The sequence below is a fragment of the Gracilinanus agilis genome, chromosome 4 (assembly GCF_016433145.1).
Source record: "Gracilinanus agilis isolate LMUSP501 chromosome 4, AgileGrace, whole genome shotgun sequence".
In the NCBI taxonomy this organism is placed as follows: domain Eukaryota; kingdom Metazoa; phylum Chordata; class Mammalia; order Didelphimorphia; family Didelphidae; genus Gracilinanus; species Gracilinanus agilis.
The window spans coordinates 461528851-461551417 of NC_058133.1; the positions used below are offsets into that span (position 1 = coordinate 461528851).

Genomic DNA, 22567 nt, shown 5'->3' on the forward strand with positions numbered 1-22567 from the left:
GAGGAGGAGGAGGAGGAGGAGGAGAAGGAGGAGGAGGAGGAGGAAGAGGAGGAAGGGGAGGAGGAGGAGGAAAGAAGAAGAAGAAGGAGGAGAAGGAGGAGGAGGGAAGAAGAAGGAGGAGGAGGAGGAGGAGGAATCTGGAAAGAGTCTGGAATAAATTGGAAATCTGGGAAAAGAATATTTCGAAGGGTAAGAGGAAGTATAGGTAAGATGGGAAACCAGCCAAGATGGTGGTATAGGAGGAAGCAGTCCAGTCCAGTTCTTCTTCATGACTACTCCAACAGTGTTATAAGAAGCATTGACCAAAGAGTGGTTAAGAAATAGAGAGAAACTATAGTGCATCATCTTGCAAGCTCAAAATCACAAATTCCACCTATACACAAGTGATCAAGGAAGGAACTATGGAATAGAGGTAGACCATGATAACAGACTTAGCATCCAAACCCTGAGCAAAACCAGGAGTATGAGGACACTCACAGTTGATCACAAACTCAGCTCTAGGACAAATTCCAGGTGTACATTGTGGGGGTTGAAAGAGGGGGTCTTCCAAAAAAGCCAGGAATTTAGACTTAGTGTGCAGGGCTTTGAGCTAAGCCACTAATGATGAAACTCCCAGAATTATCTTAGATTCAGTCCCCAGGCTAGGCTAGCAGCTTGGAGTGTCTCAGAAGCAGAAAAAAGAAAATCCTACAATCAAGCTTTAAAGAAATGGATAGTCTGGATCATAGGAGCAATAAGATGGAGGAATAAACAATTTTTTCTGATCCCCTCAACCTTTCAAACCTCTCCAAAACAGAAATTATGTATCAAAGATAAAGCAATTTCAGCTGTAATGGTGGCCTGGAAAGAAAAAAAAATTTTTTTAAACTATGAACTGATGCTAATCCTAAACTTATTAACAGCCCTGCCCCACCTCATAACATTACTGGTTAACCCAAGGACCCAATATACAAGCTTGCAGCAAAAACCAAACCCACATCCTGCCCCCCAAGCTATAGAAGTTTGCTCAGACCATTACAGATAGCCAGTGCTGAGCAAGGATCCCAAGCCCAGAGGACAGCTGGACCCATACAGTTAAATAGTATCACACTAGCTCTCCAGGTGGAAAAACTCAAGAGGGTTGCAAGAGACAGGCAGTGCCATGGCCAGCAATGGTCTGTACTGCAAATATCTTTGTAGGACTGCAGAAAAACAGAGGGAAAAGAGCACGATACACACTTGGGCTCGAAATAGAACTCAATATCGTACTCCATATACCCTTCTTCCCAAAATGTTGGGGATCCAGACTACAAAGCACCAGTGCTTCAACACTCTGAACTGCTAGCAACATCAGAGAAAGGAGGACCAAAGAATAAGACACAGAGACAGTGGGAGGAAAGGGGGTACAGTACTACACTAAACCTGAGGGAAAGAGCTCAGCATCAAACTAGAACCATTTCTGCCCATCCAAAAGTCCACTGGGACAAAGACCAAGGCAGTTGATTTGTACATTGAAGTGTTAGAGGATGCTGAGATGCTTTAAGATCCAGCCCTAAAGGAAATCATCATCAAAGAGGAGAGAGTCAGAAAGTGAATAACAAGGGAAAATAAGTTGAGGAGAGAGAAAGAGGAAAGACTGAAGTTACCAAAGATCTCAGAAAGTTGATATATGAAAGGTGAAAACATTATAGAAGATATAGCCTCCAAGTCTAATAAATGAGTTTAGACATCTATGAATAAATACTGAGAAACAAAGGAAAACTATCCAATACTTAATGAGATGGAAAGCCTTGTAAAACGTAAAGAGAACATGAAACTACAGTACACTCTTTGTGAATGGTTCAAAATGAAGGATGATCTAGATGGTGGGGGATGAGAGGATGCACTTTCATCAAGTGAATCCAAAAAAGCAGATATTGCAATCATGATAACTGACAAAGCAAAAGCAAACTTTCAAAAACTAAATAGGGATAAACAAGGAAATCACGTTATTTTAAAAGGAAACATGGACAATAAACCAATATGGATGATAAATTTATATGCTCAAAATGCCTTATCATCTAAATTTATAATGGAGACTCACCTGAGCTACAAGTAGATATAATAGGGAAGGAGACTTCAAGTCTAACAGAAAGAGAATAAAACAAAATATAAACTAAACAAGTTAAAAGATTTATAGGACCTAGGCCAGCTAGGTGTCATTGTAGGTAGAGGACCAGACCTGGAATCATGAAGACTCATCTTCTAAGTTCAAACCTGGCCTCAGACACTTAGTAGCTGTATGACCCTGGGCAAGTCACTTCATCCTATTTGCCTCAGGTTCCTCATCTGTAAAATGAGCTGGGGAAGGAAATTGAATACCTTATGCCAAGATCTTTGTGACCCACAAAGGGGTCGCAAAAAGTTGGAAATGACTGAACAAAACTATTATACAAGTTAGAAAAATTTTAAGGGCATAGGGTAGATGTGACCTGAAAGATGAGGAGAGTAGAAACATTCTGACATCTTTGCCAAGAAAATCCCAAATGGGTAGAGTTATGTCTAAAGGACTATAAAACTGTTCATATCCTTTGATCCTGTAATACCACTCCTGGGTCTTCATCCCAAAGAGATCATAAAAAAAGAGGAAGGGACCTACATCTACAAATATATATATGTCAGCTCTTTTTGTAGTGGCAAAGAATTTGGAAATTGAGGAGATTATCTGTCAATTGGAGAATGGCTGGATGAATTGTGGTACATGCTGGAGATGGAATACTATTTTACTATAAAAAATGATTAGCAAGAAGATTTCAGAAAAAGCTGGAAAGATCTACATGAATTAATGTAGAGCTAAATAAGCAGAACTAGGAGAACATTGTACATGCTAATAGCAATATTATGTGATGATCAACTGAAAATTTGACTACTCTCTGCAATGCAATGCTCTGGGATGTGATACTGGAAATTTGGGAGTCCTTGAACTAATTTTGAGGTCCCTGGTCTAAACTTCCTGTGGACATTTAGATCTCTTTCAAACTACATTTGCCATGATTCCTATTGCAAAATCACGTATACAGGAAGCATAGTAATGTAGAGAAAAGTATAAAGACTGGATTGGTATTTCCTCTTTTTTGTGATCATGGAGCCAAGCAAGGATGGAAGGAGCAAGTAAATGGTGGGTCCCTTTAAAATAACTCAACCGGCACGTGGCTTCATTTTTCTAAATGGCTTTCAATAAACCCTTTGAAACCATGATATTTTTAATTTTATCACTCTATATTAATTTTATTTCTTACAGGAACAATCCCAAGAGAGATGGGGAATACAATCCACCTCCACAGGAAAAATTGTTGGCATCAGATGGATGTGAATCAAAGCATAATATCTTTCACATCAGTGTATTTATGGCTTTATTTTGGGTTTCTGGTTATATATGAGTGTGCTCTTACAACAATGACCAATGTGAAAGTGTGTTTTGCAGGAAAATAAAAACAAAAATTTTTTTAAATCCCAAATGGGATCAAAGAGACTCCAACATGACTGAAGTGAATGAAAAACAACAAATCTAAATGATACTCAAAAAGAATTCACCTATTTCTCAGCACCACATGGAGGTTTTACCAAAACTGACCATGTCCTAAGGCACAAAGATATCACAAACAAATGTAAAATACTTAATATGTGCCTTACAAACCATGACACAATAAAAAGAGTAATTGGTTTGGGAACAGCAGATGAAATTAGTGACAACAATAAAATCCTAAATGATGAACAAGTCAAAAAATAAATCATAAAAATAATTAATAATTATGTAGAAGAAAATGACAATATTAAAACAACATGCCAAAATTTCTGAGAGAGCTAAATTTCACCCGTCAGGGTAAAATTATGTTTATACAAACATACATTAGGAAAATAGAAAAAAAGAAATATAGAAAAATAGAAAACTCTTTTATGCTAAAAACTTTCCCCAAAATAGACATAGAATAATCTTTAATATAATAAAAAGCACCTATTTAAAAATAAAAACAAGGGTTATAAGAAATAGGGATACCCTACAACCTTTTCCAGTAAACATAAGAATGAAGTAAAGATGCTTACTCTCTCTATTTTATATAGTTCTAGAAATTCAAAGAACAGAAACTAAACAAGAGAAAGAATTAAGACATAAAAACATGCAGAGATAAAACCATCCCTGTTTATTGATGGCACAATGCTATACTAATTGAGACAATAGTTTCAGCAAAGGTGCAGGCTACAAAATAAGCCCTCAAAAGTCAATAGCATTTCTAATGGCAATCATAAAATCAAAGCAGAAATGACAGGAAGGAAATGCCATTCCAAATAACTATGAAATGTATAAAATATTTGAGAATTAACCTATCAAAGCACACAAAAGACTTGTAGAGATTCAATCTCAAAAAGGTCCTTAAAGATATAGAGAACAGCTTAAGCAGTTGGAGAGATACTCAGTGTCCATGGCTAGGTCCTGCCGATATACTAAAAATTTCAAAACTATGAAAATTAATTTACACTTTTAATGATATGCAAATCAAATTATTAAGGGAATATTTTATAGACCTTGATAAAATAATAACAAAACTCATTTGGAGAAACAAATGACCTAGAGCAGTGATGGGCAAACTACAGCCCATGGGCCAGATGCGCCCCCCTGAAATGTTCTATCCATCAGCTCACATTATTCCTAACCTGGTGAATACAATGAGTAGGATACAATACAATGAAACTTCGAAAGAGTTGCCTTAGAAACAGACTGACAGAGGAGCATTTCCTTTCCTTTGGCCCCCTCTGTAAAAAGTTTACCCATCACTGGTCTAGAATATCCAAAGAAATGATGAAAAGAAGTTGGGATAAAAGAGGACTAGCACTTTCAGACCTCAGACCATATTATAAAAGAACAGTCATCAAAACTGTATTAAAATTGTATCTTGAGGGAGCAGCTAGGTGGCTCAATGGATTGAGAACTGGACTCAGAGATGGGAGGTCCTGGGTTCAAATCTAGCCTCATATACTTCCTAGAAGTGTGACCTTGGCCAAGGCACTTAACCCCCATTGCCTAGCCCTTACCTCTTTTATGCCTCAATACACAGTATTGATTCTAGGATGAAAAGTAAGGTTTAGGGGGGAAAAATTTAGTGACAACTATGAAATGACTTATATATGTTCATGAATATTAACCCCAAGTTAGCACAAACAAGAATTGAGCTGTTACCCCCAAATCCCTATAAAAATGAAACTTAAAACTCCTTCTCCTGTCCCCCAAGCTCTTTACAGGCCCCTCGTGCTTCGTACTCTCAATTCTAATTTATGATTCTAGGAGTGATACTCTCTGCCTCTCCTCTCCCCATTCTCTTGCTCCTGCTATCTACCTTCCTTCACCGACCCATCCCTACCCCAGCAACACCTGCTTCTGTGCCCCTTCCACTGCGGTACTTTTTGCCTCTATGCCCTCTGGAGTTATCATTAGAGAGTAACTACAGTCTCATTTCCTGCTGCTATTATGACCTTTCCTGGCAAACACCCAAAGAATTGTGCTTGCCTATCCCTGTTTTATAATTTCATAAATTAATTATCCATTCAAAAACTATCTGACATTGGTTAAAGAATAGAAAGATCAACTAACAGACTCAACAAGGTAGATTCAGAAACAATGGAACTCAATGACCCAATGTTTGATAAGGCAGAAAACATAAGTGACCTAGGGAAAAGCTTTGATAAAAACTGCTAGGAAAACTGGAGAGCAGCCTGGAAGAACTTAGGCATAGACCAATACCTTATACCACGTTCCACGGTACATTCTAAATAGATAAGCTATCTTAATATTAAAATTCAGACTATTAAAAAATAGAAAAGAAGTGGATCATACATATACCACTCACAGCTATGGGTAGGAGATGGAGTATTAACCAAACAAGAAACATTGGCACTTACAAAATACAAAACAGATAACTTTGATTACTTGAAATTAAAAAGCTCCTGCACAGGAAAAAAATAATACACCTAGAAAGAAAATGGTTGAATGAGATAAAATCTTTCTATCAAATTTCTCTGATAAAGGTTTGGTATCTAAATATATAAACTATATAGGTAGATAGGTAGATAGATAGATTAATGGATGGATGTATGGATGTATGGATGTATGGATGTATGGATGAATGAATAGATAGATAGATAGATAGATAGATAGATAGATAGATAGATAGACAGACAGATAGACAGATAGGTAGATTTGGTATCTAAATATATAAACTATATAGGTGGGTAGATAGATAGATGGATGGATGGATGGATGGATGAATAGATAGATAGATAGATAGATAGATAGATAGATAGATAGATAGATAGACAGACAGATAGATAGTTTTGGTATCTAAATATATAAACTATATAGGTAGGTAGATAGATAGATGGATGGATGGATGGATGGTTGGATGGATGAATAGATAGGTAGATAGATAGATAGATAGATAGATAGATAGATAGATAGATAGATAGACAGATAGACAGATAGGTAGATTTGGTGTCTAAATATATAAACTATATAGGTAGGTAGATAGATCGATGGATGGATGGATGGATGAATAAATGGATAGACAGATAGATAGATAGATAGATAGATAGATAGATAGATAGATAGATAAATAGATAGATTTGGTATCTAAATATATAAACTATATAGGTAGGTAGATAGATAGATAGATAGATAGATAGATAGATAGATTGATTGATTTGATATCTAAATATACAAACTATATAGGTAGGTAGGTAGGTAAGTAGATAGATAAATAGATCGATGGATGGATGGATGAATAGATAGATAGATAGATAGATAGATAGATAGATAGATAGATAGATAGACAAATGCACACATATATAAACACATATATAACAATTTATATATTATAGATATTTAGTCATGTATGTATGTGTTTGTTAGGTAAGTGTTTTAAGGATATAAATAGTTATCAAAAGAACCAATAAGTACTTACAGGTACAGGAAAAAAATGCTCCAAATCACTAATAATAAGAGATACAAATCAAAACAACCCTAAAATTTAACTCATATCTTGTAAATTGGCAAAATTGACTAAAAAAACAGCAATAGTCAATATTGAAGGGGTTGTAGAAATTTAAAACTAAAAAATTTTAAATTTAAAAATTTAAGTAAAAAAAGTTTAAGTAAAAGTTTAAGTAAAAAATTTAAAAATATTGGTTATATAGAATGGGTCTCTGGGAGAGGGAGAGAAGAGAATATTTGGGATAACCTTAATGATGTAAGAAACAAAACTTATCAATAAAAAATTATTAAAAATAATAATAAAATTGAGAGGTGAATGACAGAAATTATAAAGAACCAGCATGACTTCATCAAGAACAGGTCATGCCAAATTAATTTCATTTCCTTTTTTTTAACAGTATTACTAAACTTGTACTTGAGGAAAATGCTCTAAATACAGTTTACCTGGATTTTAGCACTGCTTTTTTTTTAACCCTTACCTTCCATCTTAGAATCAATACTGTATATTGGTCCCAAGGCAGAAGGGTAGTAAGGACTAAATAATGGGGGTTGAGTGCCTTGCCCAGGGCCACACAGCTAGGAAGTGTCTTAGGCCAGATTTGTTAGTAACGTTTTTGATAAAGAATCTTTTCATATTCTTGTGGAAAAGATGGAGGGATATGGCTTAGCTGATAAAATAATCAGATGAATTCAGATCTGATTGGATGGCTAATGATCCTATACCAATATGGCAGGAAGTCTCTGGTGATGTGGGTTGGTCTTGTACTGTATGACATTTTTATAAATTGCTCCAATCTTTGGAAGCCCCAAACTTGAAGAGTTGGGTCATGGGTATAAGAATAAAAGGAATGTGTTTACACAACCTATGGAAAATAACATTCTCAGAGCCTTTTTCCATACAGATCTGGTTAGAGAACAATTCTTCTGGGAAAAGGGACAAGCACCATCTCCTGGGGGAGGGCTGAACTGCAGATGGATAATCATTCTGTCATTACTTGGGGAAGAACTAAATTGTGGAAAGCAGCAAAGCAAAGGGAGAATTGGGTTCATTCAGATCTAATCCATCAAACGTCCTGCTTTGGATAAGGAGGCAAAATAGATAGACAATAACCCAAAAATCCCTGGCTTCTGGAAATTTACATTTTAACAGTATATAACATTTAAATTAAATGTCTTTTTTGGGAGGGGTGGGGGAGAATTTTTTTTTCAAAACCAAATAAAACAAGCATGTCCATATACAAAGAAAAAGAAGACCGTACATAAATGAAACCACAAATCCTTTATATGTTAAACTTATTTTTCTTCATATCTACATAATAAATCCCATCCCCAAGTGTCCCCTCCCCTCCCCATCCTCCCTGTATTATGTATGATATTGTCTGAGAGACCAACATGTTCCTATAAATTAAGTCTTTCTTGTTTTCATCTCTCAGATCACTGTTTGGAGGTAACATTCACAATTTATTCTTCCAATTGTGCATCGGCTAGGGGGGGTTTGGGGGAGAGGGAAAGAACATGAAATATGTAACTAGGGGGAAATACTCAAAATTAAAATTAAAAATTAAAATAAAAAATAAAGGTAAAACTTAAAAAAATGTTTTTATTCTTCCAGGATTAATTCTGTGTATAATGTTTTCTTGGTTCTACTCACCTCACTGTTCATTTCCAGTGTGGTTTTCCTACTTTTACAAATTTTTAGCTTGTTCGTTTCTTACGGCTCAGTGGTATCCCATCGCCACCATGTACCACAATTTTGATGTGGACCGACAGTGGGCGGTAAGGGGGCAGTAGCAGGAACATATTTGGAAATCTTGCATTTCTCACTAGTTAGCACTAGTTAAACATCAACTGCAAAACCTGTTGTTTCAGCATTATTCAAACATGAATTGTAGATTGTTCAATTATCCATTCTGTGTACTAGATCTGTCACATTCTCTGCTAGGCATCAGCCTTGTACCCACTCTCTTTTATTAATTGCTTATATTGTTCTAAAAATAATTAATTACCTATAATGGTCCTCCAGTGTACCACATCCCCTCCCCATGTTCCCACTCCGGAAGGGCAGCAAGACCTCTCCCTGACAAATGATGACAAGTTGGACAATGGAGGAACATGGAACCTGCTCGCTGGGAACTCTGGCATTCCAGAAGAATCCCCCAATCTTGCACAAGCTCCTTATTCCCTTTGGCAACAAACCCCAAAGCATACCTCCACCGGAGTTTGGAAAGGGAGATGCCAAGCTCTGCCAGACCCCAGTTAGGATGCCAACCCTGATCCATAGGGAGTGGTAGCTCCACTCCTCAGAGGAAGCTGCCCCCCCTAGAGCAGAGCTGCTGCTCCACACTATCAAGCTCCAAAGAGGCTGGGGGCTACCTCATTAGCCCCCAGAGACTATTCCACCAGCTATTAGGTCATGATGCCACCCAGAGGCATATACTCTACTTAGAATAAAATTCTCTGGATTAAATGGAGTTTTGAGTTTCCCATTCTTGGGGTGAGACCCTGCTACAAACTTGGGTGTGTTTCTCCCACATCAATTGGTTTAGCCATTCCCCGATTGGTGGGCATCCCTCAGTTTCCAATTCCTTGACACCACAAAGAGAACTGCTACAGATGTCTTGGAACGTATGAGTTCTTTTCCTCTTTCCCTGATCTCCTTGGAAAACAATCTTTGCAGGGTTTTAGTGATTTAGAGCATTTTTTTTCATGCATTTATATATGGCCTTGATTTCTTCATCTGAAAATTGTTCAAATCTTTTGCTCATTGACCAGCTGAGGAATGTCTCTCGTTCTTATCATACTGACAAAGTTCTCTATATATTTCAGATACAAGACATCTTAGAAGCTGTTTAAAAACAGGTGTGTTTCTGCATAATCATTTGAAGAGGAAAGAGACAGCACTAACAAGAAATGGCTAGTAAAGATTCCTATTGCAGGTGGCAACTGACTCTTGAAGGGAACTAAGAATTTTAAGCATCAGAATCAAGGAAAGAATTGCATTCCAGGCAGGGAAGATGGCCTTTACAAAGGCATGACATGTGGGATTTGGGGTAAAGGAAGGTAGACCAGTCTGGCAGGGATAAGGAATTTTGTAGAGTAGTTCTGTAAGCTGGAACCAGATGATAAAAGATTTAAATACCAAAGTGAGAAGTTAGTATTTTATTCTGGACAAAACTGAGCCACTGGAGGTCTTTGAGTTTTTCCTTGGGTAGGAGCAGAGAGGTAGCACAGTGGATAGAATATCAGTGCCTGAATTCAAGAAAACTGAGTTTAAATCTGGCCTCAGCTGTGTGACCCTGGGCAAGTCATTTGACCCCCATTGCCTACCCTTACCACTCTTCTGCCTTGGAGCCAATACACAGTATTGACTCCAAGATGGAAGGTAAGGTTTTTAAAAAATAAATAAATAAACAAACAAACAAACAAATAAACAAACAAATAAATAAATAAATAAATAAATAAATAAATAAATGAGCAAGCAAATAAATAAATAAATAAATCTGGCCTCAGACACTTTCTAACTATGTGATCCTTGGCATGCCACTTGTTTACCTCAGTTTCCTCATCTGTGAAAAGGGGATAATAGCAGCATCTATCTCCCAGGATTGTTATGAGGGGAAAAAAAATGAGATAATAATTGTAAATAGCATAGCACAGATGCTTGGAACATAGTAATCATCACATAAATCAGTGATTCCCAAAGTGGGCACCACCGCCCCCTGGTGGGTGCTGCAGCAATCCAGGAGAGTGGTGATGGCCACAGATGCATTTATCTTTCCTATTAATTGCTATTAAAATTTTTTAAAAATTGATTTCCAGGGGGCTAAGTAATATTTTTTCTGGAAAGGGGGTGGTAGGCCAAAAAAGTTTGGGAACCACTGACATAAACGATTTGCTATTGTTATGTTGTGACAACAGGGAGACAGAGACAGAATTCTTAAATTCATCTGTTTTATTAATCAAAAAAAAAAACCCATGTTTTGAAAATATGAGCTCAGGTGCCTCGTGTCTCTATTCTAACAAATGAGACTTGTCCAACACTTGCAGCTCCAGAAGGCCCAGAGTTTTTCCTTCTCTCTCTGGGTACCACAGGTTCTTTTTCTGTATCTACAGAGAAGTATTCTGGTTTGTAGTTGGGGTTACTGGTTTGGAGATGGGAAAATTGTTAGAAGGGACAGTGGAGTTAATAGGGGGACTGCTCCTATCTACATGGAGAGTGGTGGGGTTACCAGGAACCTGGGTGCTCGCTTGCAAGGTGTGGGTGTCCTGGGGAGGGCTGTTGCCAACGGGTGGAGCAGTGGTATATCCAGGAGCTGAGGAGGTCTTCTTCAGCCCCTGGGTAATAAAGTTCAGCTTGAGTGTATCCTGAGTGCTGGAATCAAGGTAAGATGTTGGAGTCACCTCCAAATTGTAGGGGGTGGCAGTAAGGGGTCCTGGCGTTTCTTGAAGGGGAGAAGTCTTCCTTTCAGGGGTCAAAGTAGAAACAGCAAGAGGAGTCTGGAGGTTCGTTGGAGGTGGAGGAGTTGAGTGGGACTCTAGAATAAGGGCATAAAGAGTTGGTTGGAATCCTGTTTCTGATCTCCCCCCTTCCCCAAACTCCCACCAAGTCTGCTAGAGATTGTGCTTCTTAGCCTTTAAGGAATTTGCCCTTCCCATTCCTAGTCTGCATTCTCTTACCCCAGGGGCATTTGAAAATGGCTCTCACTGAGCTATGCTTGACTTAGAGGACATCTTCTCACTTTTAAAAGCACCCAACTGTCCAGCTGAACTTCTATCCTTTGTACTTAACTGAAAGCTATCAAAGCCAATCTGGCTAAAACTTCAACAAGGTTCTCTTTGTCCTCATGGGTGAATGAGGCCCTTACACAAAGTATTCTGAAGCCCTGAATAAACACTTCCTGAGTCCTCATGCTTTGCAGGGCACTGGACAAATGAAATTCCTTGTCAGAATGGAAAAAGCCATAGCCTAAGAGTCAGAAGGTCTAGATTCTAGTTCTGGCCCTTCCCCTGACTGTATAAATTTAGGTGAGTGCTTGACTCCTCTGGGCCTTGGTCTCCTCATCTATAAAATACGGCAAGTAGACTAGGATGACCTCCAACCTTCTTTCCAGTAGCTCCAACTCTCAATCCCAACTCTAGCCCCAAGCCAAAGATATGACCCATTGCTTGTCTGCTGCAAGACTCAGGTCAAGAGGCCTGGGGTTCCTACACCCTAGGGCCTGAACAGGACTTGGCCCAAGTTCCCTTTAACTTACTGCTCTCAGTCAAGAGGTCCTTTAACGTATTAACGAGGGGAAAGGGGCCCTGCCCGCAGAAAGAGCCCCTGAAGTCATCCAGATCCAAGGACCACACCATGGCTCCTCCATATTGTTTTTCCCTTATGAACCATGCCTGTGAAAGTAAATGACTGTTAGCGGGCTCACTGTTCCAAGCACCATCCAGGTTGGGTGCTATGGAAGAAACAAAGGAAGGAGGAGACACAGTTTCTGACCTTTGGGAGCTCTCAGGCTGCTGAGGAGACCACCAACCCATGAGAACTCTAAGAGAGCAGCCAGTGAGCCACCCTCTCCTCTTGTGGTCAGGTGGAACAGTGAATATGATCTTGAAGGCAAGTTTGATACTCAAGAAAACTTTTCATCCTCCTCTCCCATGGGACAAGGATAAGTCATAGTTTCTTTTCCCTGTCTCAGTCTTCTGAAGATTACTTTCTAAAGCAATCTAAACACCATCACCTCACTAAGTCAGGAAGATTTGGACTCAAATTCCACCTGGGACACACATTTTGGTTGTGGGACCCTGAATAAATCACATAACTCTCTAAGATGAGAGGGTGCCTCTATATTTTGGTAGAGGGACTTCCTAGCTGAGAACTTCTTACAGCAATGAAATCACAGGTCCAGTCCAAAATAAAATGCCAGACTAGTCAGAAGACCTAACCAAGGTCTAATATTGGTCCTAGGATTCATTAGCAATATGACTTGGACTAATTAACCTCTCTGGGTGTCACTTCCCTGGTTGGTAAATTATTTTGGTACAAAGAATGACACAATGAGGCAGAGAAACCCATTAGATTTGGAGTCAAACTAAGTTTGAATCCCAGTTCTACCACTTACCATTTGGGTTATCAGCTTCCTTCTCAGTAAAATGAGAGGGTTGAACTAGATGGCCTCTGAGGTCCAACCCAATGCTCACTCTATGACTCTTTGATATGTGATCACTAAGATTCCTTCCAACTCCAGGAAACTTTTGTCTGTGAAATGCAGACATACTCCAAAACCCTTTAATCTTCTCATTCTACACTTTCTCCCTTTTCATAGCTTCATCTATGTCTGCCACATAGATGACTCCCAGATTGTCATGTCTGTCCTCAACTCTTTTATAGTTCTCTACCTCCAACTGTCTCCTGAACATGAATACTCTACCTCAAACTCAATATTCTTTCAATAATGAGATCATTCTCACCTATGACCTATAAATCTTTCTTTCCTCCCTCAAAACAGATGGGCCTTTGCAACAGGGAGGAGATTATTGTTACTAAATTTCACTGTGCAAATCTCCAGACCTGTCCCAATATATTCTCTTTTTTCTAGTTCATTTCTGACCTGGGTCATCCGCACAGCCTGTTCCAGAGAGAAGAACTGATGGATGAACTCAGTGGAAAGGCCAGACAACTATTAGTTTATCTGAAAGTAATAACTAGGCTGATTTCATTGGAAGGAGGGAGAGAGAGAGAGAGAGAGAGAGAGAGAGAGAGAGAGAGAGAGAGAGGAAAGGAGGGAAGGAGGAAGAAAGAAAGAAAGAAAGAAAGAAAGAAAGAAAGAAAGAAAGAAAGAAAGAAAGAAAGAAAGAAAGAAAGAAAGAAAGAACTGAATCTCTAGGATTTTGTTTTACTTTACCATATCAATTTGGCGGGGGGAGAAGGGGGCTAAAAAATAGTACAAAGTACTGGGATCTTATCATCAGCCAAGGTCTCATATTCAATAGTACCTAAAGAGAAATTCCTATGTAATTCTTAGAACCCTTCACTCTCTTTTCTGCCACCCCAAGGCTATCAGCATAGAAGAAGGAGGTCTTATGGGACTAGGGGCCATCTGTATTTTTCTTGGTTTCATGAGTGATCATGAAATATGCAATATCTAAGGTCCAATCTGCCAGTGAAGGGCTTCTGCTATAATTGTTTAGGTTGCTCCTGTTGCCAGGATTATATTTTAAATCTTTCCAGTTTCATAGAAACTAGCAATGTTTAATAGTTTAGACTTGATCCCACAGACAACCAGGAAGAAGCTAGGTGGAAGAGTGTTGGACCTAGAGTCAGGAAGACCTGAGTTCAAATCTTGATTCAGATACTTCCTAGCTGTGACACCCTGGGCAAGTCACTTGACCTCTCTTAGCCTCAATTTTCTCATCTGTAAAATGGGAACAATAATAGTGCTACCACATAGGGTTGTTAAAAGGACTAAATGAGATAAAATGTGCAAAATATTTTGCAACCCTTAAAAGTTCTATTTAAATACTAGCTATTATTAATGTTAACAGCAAGGGGAAAAGGTATACCAAAAGATAGCTTACAAAGGTTAATCTTTACAGCATCCATTCTAATGCCTCATCATGTCATGCAGTTGACCTGGGGGGGGGGAGGGGGAGGGTGTCCCTGGGTTCTCAGCCCAAGCTCTGCTGTCATAGCTTTGGATAATATAGGATCTATGTCACACAGTAAAGTTTAGGCTTTTAAGGGGGACTGGACGTGTCTTAATCATTAGTATTTAAGACGCCTTACCATGAATTAGCAGATCCAATCCTTTCTCAAGGCTAGACAGGTAGGAGAGCAGGAGCTCAAAAACCTTCAGTGACTCCCCACTGCCTCCAGGATAAAGCTGAAACACTGAAGCCTGCATTTAAGCCCTCCGTGACATAGCCCAAACCTCCTTCTCAAACCCTACTCCCTTACACCAGCCCTCTGCTCCAGACATCCTGGTGCACGCATTACTCCCTAAACACTCCGTTTGCACGTCTCCCTCTTAGCCTTTGCTCCTACCCCCTGCCTGCTTGACTATAAACCTCACAATTCACTTTCCTTTATGACAGAAAAGGCGGTTGATGTGCTTGGGCCAAGATGGGAGACAAGAGAAGATGCTGGAGACCGGAGGAAGCTAAGTGGAAATCCGTAAAGAGGACCAAAGGCTGCCAGGCTGGCCAACCTGTGCCATGGACGCTCTCAGAATATCACCAAAGACTCTTCCATTGTCCTAAAGAATACGGTGGTGCCCAAGCAGCATCACTCATCCCAGTGTGCAGAAAGCACTGGATGGCCACAGTGGGAAAATGTTCCTTGAGGCTAGAGGAAAGAGCCCATCTTGGTTCTTAAAGTATTCTTAGCCTAAGACCAGGCATGCGTGAAATTGTGAAATCTGGAAAGTCTAGCTTTCGTGCCCTCCCAGCTACAAATCCGAGGTACTCCTTTCCTTCACTTCCCCTCAGGTAGCCGGGGTTCTGGAGCAGCCTCCTACCTGCCCAGGGCTCCCCAGCTACTCAGGGCTCTGTGTTCTGATGTCTCTCTTTCCCCCACTTCTGCCAAATCTGCTCTCCCACCTATCTTAACTCTGGGGAAGGATCAGATCCACTAATTCATGCTGAGGCGTAAATAACTAATAATGGCTTTATGTGCTGGCCCCGGGTATTTACAATGCTCCTACTCACAACTAACGTCTTAACCCAAAGGAATGAAACTTGAATTGAGGGGAAGGAGGAAGGTTAGACATCGGTGTTGTGTCAAAGGTTGAGAACAGAAGCTTTCCTGTATGCCCCCCAACCAAATCCCATGAAAAAGACAGCTGCTTACTTCCCAAAGGAACTCTAATACGCCTGCTTTCTCTCTGTCTCTGTCTGTCTGTCTGTCTGTCTGTCTGTCTCTTTCTCCCTTTCCCCCTTTTTTTCTCTCTTCCTCCCTCTCTCTCTGTCTCTCTCTCTCCCTCTTTCCCTCCCAATCTCTCTGTCTCTGTTTCTGTCTCTATCTCTCTGTCTCTGTCTGTCTCTGTCTGTCTCTCTGTCTCTCTGTCTCTCTGTCTCTCTCTCACACACACACACACACACACACACACACACACACACACACACACACAGTTCACTTAGGATGGTGGGAAATTTCCCAACAAACTAACAGGCCTTTTCTTCATCCTTAAGAGTGTTTTCTCTCTCAAAGACAGAGGCTTGGTGAGCTGTCTTGTAGAGTCACACACAAGGCTCCCATTGAGGGTTCATTTTACTTCTAGTCTCCCTCATTCTTGACCTCCCTGTCTCACTTGGATTTTGTGTCTGTTTCTGTCTCTGTCTCTGTCTCTGTCTCAGTCTCTGTCTCTTCTTCTCCTCACTCTCTTTGTCTCTGTCTCTGACTTTCTCTCTGTCTCTCTCTCTCCCCACTCTTTGCCTCTGTCTCTGTCTCTCTCCCTTTGTCTGTTTCTTTCTCTCTCATTCTCTCTCTTTTCTTCCTCTCTCTCATTTTCTCTCCCTTCCTCTCTCTCTGTCTCTGTCTCTTTCTCTTTCTCTCATTCTCTCTCCTCCTCTTCCTCTCCCTACTTGTTTTGTCTCTGTCTCTGTCTCTCTCCCTCTGTCTATTTCTTTCTCTCTCATTCTCTCTCTTTCTTCCTCTCTCTCATTTTCTCTCTCTTTCTTCCTCTCTCTCTGTCTCTGTCTCTCTCTTTCTCTTTCTCTCACTCTCTCTCTCTCCTCCTCTTCCTCTCCCTACTTGTTTTGTCTCTGTCTTTGTCTCTCTCTCTCTCTTTCTCTTTCTCTCACTCTCTCCTCCTCTTTCTCTCCCTACTCTCTTTGTCTCTGTCTCTCTCTGTCTCTCTGTCTGTCTGTCTCTCTTTCTCACACACACACACACACATCCCTTTGAACCACTCTTAAAATTGAATTTTACCAGTGGAAATGCACATTGGCTAAGGGGGGAGGGGTTGGGGGGTGGAGGGGAGAGTAAGAACATGAATCATGGAACCATGGAAAATGTTTCTAAAAAATAAAAATTTAAAAAAAAAATTGAATCTTAAATGGAACACATTGGGCCCTGTTAGGTGTCCCCAAGAAGTGGAGCCCCATAGAACCTTGAGGAAGGAAGAGTCAGGTCCTTACTTTATAAGCAAAGCTGTGGGTATCATCATAACTGACCCAGTCATTCTTCTTATAGGCATAAGGGACTCTTTGCTGATCAACCCATTTCACAGTGGCCTTCTTGAGGAAGGGACAGATCTGTCGACAGAGCACAGATGAGAGTAGGGTGAATGAGAGGCATGGGCAGAGGTGATGAGTATGGAGGGAGGAAAGGTCTATGGGGTCACCCATCCTCCCTGAGAGGTGAAGACTAACTAGGCATGTATGGTATATATATGGTGAAGGGAGAGAAAAGCATGTGTGTTGGCGTGCCAGGGAGGTGGAAGAGGAAAAGTCCCAAGACTATCCCTTCTTCCCAAGAGGTGGAGCGTAACCAGTTATTATGCCCATCCAGTAGGTACAACGGTCACTCCCATTAAGATAGCACTTTAAAGGATACCCAGCCTATATCTGATTCTCTCTATGCTCTGTGAGATAAGAGAGGAGAGATTTAGAAGCATTTTTCTCTATGTTTTCCTCTCATCCCACCAATCATAGGGAGGAATACATCCTCCCCACTCCCTACCCTCAAAAACACACACTGAGATTATCCCCAGCATTTCCAAGGTCTCAGACCATACTTTTATCACCTTGACTCCTTTCCCCAGGGCCCCCTCTCCCAATTAAACAAAAATATCTGGCTTGTAGGATTTTCCCAAAGGTGCCCCTTGCCCTCCATGAAAGGTCCCCCCCAAATACCTCATAATAAGCCCATAACCCAGATTCCTGGGTATAATTCCCAGGGGATGCTGGCCCAAAAGCAGGAGCCCCTACTCCCTTGTTAGAGCTCAGGATGTCAAAGGTACGTCCATAGGTAGGAAACCCCATGATGAGCTTCTCTCGGGGAGCTCCCTTCTCTTCCCACAGCTTCATGGCAAATTCCTGCAGAGGTGAGAATGGATTTCTGTCTATTCTTTATTGGTGGTAGGGGTGCCACCAATTCCCCTAGACCCAGGAGGAGAAAACAGCCCATTTCCGACTTCTTACACAATTTAAGTAGTCTCCTTGATTCCTTTTCCAATGTGCTCCATACAGGGGGCTATTGTGCCCTGTGACCACATCCCAACTTCCGTGGAAGTCATAAGTCAAGACGCTGATATAATCCAGAATACTGGAAAGGAAAGTTATAGAAGAACATGAAAAGGCAGAAGATTTTTTTATCCCAAAGTTGTTCCTCTGCTGCTTTCTCCCAGTCCATTCTGGGGGCCCAAGTTTTCTGCCATACTTTTTCTCCCTATCATTCCAACAGCCCTTAAAATTCTTCTCCTTCCATTGAAGTCTTTCTGGACCAACGGCTGCCTGGCTATGGAGCTCCTATATCTCTCCCATTACTCTCCACCTTGAAATGTTTACTCTTATTGGGCAAGCAACATAAGCACCCAAAACTTTTTATTTTCTATTTTTGGCCTACTGCCCCCTTTTCAGAAAAATATTACTTAGCGCCCCCTGGAAATTATGAAACTATTTATTGAACTCAGAATAGAAAAAAAATACAAAAAAAGTGTGGCCATCACCAGTTCCCTGGATTACTGCAGCACCCACCAGGGGGCAGTGGCGCCCACTTTGGGAATCACTGGTCTAGCCCATGCTTTTTGGATTATGGTGGTGATTATGCTGAATTTCAAGATGAAAAGCCATGTCATCTCACTGCACTGGGAAAGCCTTCCAATATGTAGATGATAAATCTCCCTTCCTCTTCAACTCCACACCTACTTATACCAGGGCAGGCTGGAAGTTTCTCTGCCTGCCTGGGCTCAGATCTGATCTAGATGAAGACCTCACAGAGAGGAAATGACCCTCCAATACCCCAACTTAGCCGGGGTCCCCACTTCCTCACCTGGCAATGAAGGCCACGTCATAGGCAAGGTTGATGATGTGATAGTCACCGGACACAGCTGCGGTGACCAGCAGCCTGCTTTTCTCAGTGGCCTTGGACTCTTTACGGAATGCAAGCAGGAGTTCCTAGAGAAAGAAGATGGAGAGAGAAGCAAGCAGAGAGAGGAAGGGGAAAAGGCATGAACCATAAGGGAGACAGGGAGAGAGAAGGAGGCAGATGGAGAGAAGCAAGCAGAGGGAGGAAGGGGGAAAGGGGTGAACCATAAGGGAGGCAGGGAGAGAGAAGGAGGCAGATGGAGAGAAGCAAGCAGAGAGAGGAAGGGGAAAAGGGGTGAACCATAAGGGAGGCAGGGAGAGAGAAGGAGGCAGATGGAGAGAAGCAAGCATAGAGAGGAAGGGGAAAAGGGGTGAACCATAAGGGAGGCAGGGAGAGAGAAGCAAGCACAGAAGACAGACCATGAAGAGGAGGCCAAGCAGAGGCATAGACAGAGACAAGGGAAGGAGGGACAGACAGAGTGGGGCAAGCAGGGTTAAAGACTCCAAGGGAAAGGCAATGGAGGCAGACGGGGATGGAGAGAAGATACCCATGAAGGGGCCAGAAGGAAAGCAGGCCGGACTCTTGCCCAACAGCTCCCACTCTCAAACATCTTTGGGGTTGGGAGTATTTTGCTTATTGTCAGAAAAACCACCATTCCCACCTCCCTTGGCTATGGGAAAGATGTGCAGGCTCCGAGGGCTTCCCCAGAGCATCTCCACTCCTGTCCCAGAGTCTCCCTCTCCCTTCTAACCCCAGGAGAGAGACTTTACTCGGATCAGGAATGAGAACCGTTCCCGGTCCTGGAAGGGACTTCCCCTAAAGGTGGGGTACTGGAAGAAAAGATCAAGGCCGTCAAAGCTGTGCTTCCGCAAGAAGCCAATGACTGAGGAGATGAAGGTTTTCCGGTTCTCGCGCGTGGAGAGCATCGTGGTAAATCTGTGGGGAAGATTTGGGAATCAGGAGGGTCCTGCAGGAGTGCCAACCGGCACAGGCAAAGGCTCGTGGGCAAAGGTGGGCCAGAAACTCAATAAACAAGCGGTTCCCCAAACCAAAGGGGTGATAATGGAGCGTCCTCACCTGCTCGTGCCAAAGTTCCAGCCCCCGATGGACAGCAGTGTTCGGAGTTCCTTGTTTCTGTGATGGGGAAGAAGGGATAGAAGGCATCTCAGCCAGCTCTCAGTTCTCTGCCCTCGGGTGCAAATAAAGGGCAGAACCAAGATTTGAATCCTATTCTGACTCCAGATCATTTTGTTCATTTCTGGTCAAACTTAGAAAATAGGCAAATCCCAAGACAGCTGCTTTCCTGAGAATCAATTGGCTTTTCCATTTTTTTCTGCCTATATTTATACATTTCCCTTCTGTGGAAAGGGAATGATCCTGGGGCAGCAATTTCCCTGGCATCTCTCAGGGCAGCTGGGTGGCTCAGTGGATAGAGAGCCAAGCCTAGAGATGAGAGGTCCTAGGTTCAAATCTGGCCTCAGACATTTCCCAGCTGTGTGACCCTGGGCCAGTCACTTAACCTAGATTTTCTAGCCTTTACTGTTCTTCTGTCTTAGAATCGATGTTTCTAGAATCCTAGAAGGCCAGACCCAACAGGGGCCTGAGAGACAGTCTAGGCCAAGCCTGTCATTTTACAGATGGGGAAACTGAAATCTAAAGAAAAGTCACTCAAGTCACCCTGCTCATTAGGGTCCAGTCTGGCCCTCTCCCCACACAGGAGGTCGTCTGACCTTTCCTTGAGCTTGTTTAACTGTGGGTAGATCTCCTCTTCATCGTCCCTCTCCCCCGGGATTATCCTGTTGTTGTGCATCGAAGCAAAGGCATACACCAGGTGGGTGCAGAGATGGGGGTCCAGGTCCTTGGGGAAGACGAAGGCAGGCCCTGGGCGGTACTGGGCCCAGCTAGTGAAGTAGCACACCAGTTTGAAGGCCACCCCTGGCACAGGAGAGTGGGCATTAATGGAGAAGGCACAAAGGGATGGTCTCCCCAGAGCAGGCCGGACACAGCCCGGAGGAGCCGTGCCACTAAGCTGGCTTTTAGAAATGGGAGAAGGGCAGCAAGGAGGCGAGGTGGACCGAGAGCCAGGCCTGGGCTCAAATGTGGCCTCAGAAACTTCCTAGCTAGGCCTGGGTTTAAATGTGACCTCAGACACTTCCTAGTCAGGCCTGGGTTCAAATGTGGCCTCAGACACTTCCTAGTCAGGCCTGGGTTCAAATGTGGCCTCAGATACTTCTTAGTTGTGTGACCCTGGGCAAGTCACTTTACCCTTATTACCCAGTCCTTACTACTCTTCTGCCTTAGAACCAATTCTTAGTATTGATTCTTAGACAGAAGATAAGGTATAGTTTTTTTTTTTTTAATTACTAATTAAGGGACAGCTAGGTGGCTCAGTGGCTTAAGAGTAAGGTCTGGAGACAGGAGGTCCTGGGTTCAAATATGGTCTCAGACACTTCCTAGTTGTGTGACCTTGGGCAAGTCACTGAAACTAACTAGCCTATTCTCTCATTTTACAATTAAGGAAATTAAGTCCAAGCAAGGTAGAACTGCCTCAGGGAGGGAAGAAAGGAAGAAAATCTGAATTTTAAAATAACAAAAAACAATTGTCAAAATTGTCAAAAAATTTTTTTCTATGTGTAACTGAAAAAAATTTTTAAATGGGGAAAAAAAATAGATAAAAGGTACCTGGTTGGGGAGGGCAGAGGAGGGGCAGGAACTAAGAGAGGCCAAAAGGCTTGAACTTGAGTGACCAAATCAGGGCCTGAAGGCCTCTCAGTGGGTTGTATTTCCCAGCAGGCCCTGAGCCATCTAAGAGGGGTCATCACTGGGGTGTGGGTAGGGGGAGTACAGGGGGTGGGAATGGGGAGGATGGGGTGGGAAGAGGATCCTTACCCAGCTGGAGCTGGAATGCGAGGGTTAAACCTGTAGGAGAAACAGGAAAATATTACACAGGCACACAGGAGCTGGGGAGGCAGAAGCCTGGACTGGGAGCCCCTGCTTGGCTGGCCTCTACCTCTGGGGCCCAGGGGCCTCCTTCTAAAACAAGAGGGCTGGACTGGCTAACAATGGCCATCCACAGAGAATAGCTAAGGTAGTCATTGTTGTTGTGCAAGCCCTTTCCCGCCAGCCTATTCTTTGATTCTTCAATGACCTCATTTGGGGTTTTCTTGGCAATGATACTTGGAGTAGTTTGCCATTTCCTTCTCCAGCCCATTTTACAGATAAAAAGTCTGAGGCAGACAAGGTTAAGTGACTTGCCCAGGGTCACACTGCTAGTATTTGCCATTTCCTTCTCCAGCCCATTTTACAGATAAAAAGTCTGAGGCAGACAGGGTTAAGTGATTTATTTGCCAATTAATCAAATGCATATTATCTCATTTGAGCCTCCCAACATAAACACTTACGCGGGTAGGAGTGCTAATGTTCTTATTCCCCTTTGGCAGACGAAGAGCCTGGGTCCCGAGGAAGTGACGAGATTTGCCCAAACTCCCTCGGGAGCAGCCCCCTACACAAAGTCCAAGGCAGCTCCCCTGCCCTCCCCCCACCCCACC

General features: G+C 42.0%; 2 protein-coding genes across 2 annotated transcripts in view; both read right to left on the reverse strand.

The window, feature by feature from the left end:
• LOC123247164 (pepsin B) overlaps positions 1-8683 on the reverse strand; it is a 28077-nt gene extending 19394 nt beyond the window's left edge. Inside the window, exon 1 of the mRNA XM_044675966.1 lies at positions 8652-8683. Within this exon, the coding sequence (XP_044531901.1) occupies positions 8652-8663 (12 nt within the window). The 5' untranslated portion in view covers positions 8664-8683. The remainder of the gene's footprint in view (positions 1-8651) is intronic.
• Positions 8684-10954: 2271 nt separating this feature from the next.
• Positions 10955-22567, reverse strand: part of LOC123247165 (oviduct-specific glycoprotein-like) — an 11905-nt gene continuing 292 nt past the window's right edge. The window contains 11 exon segments of the mRNA XM_044675967.1: positions 10955-11535; positions 12256-12391; positions 17129-17245; positions 17846-18028; positions 18134-18257; positions 18984-19108; positions 19790-19955; positions 20097-20153; positions 20750-20954; positions 21909-21938; positions 22421-22551. Of these exon segments, the coding sequence (XP_044531902.1) occupies positions 11108-11535; positions 12256-12391; positions 17129-17245; positions 17846-18028; positions 18134-18257; positions 18984-19108; positions 19790-19955; positions 20097-20153; positions 20750-20954; positions 21909-21938; positions 22421-22551 (1702 nt within the window). The 3' untranslated portion in view covers positions 10955-11107.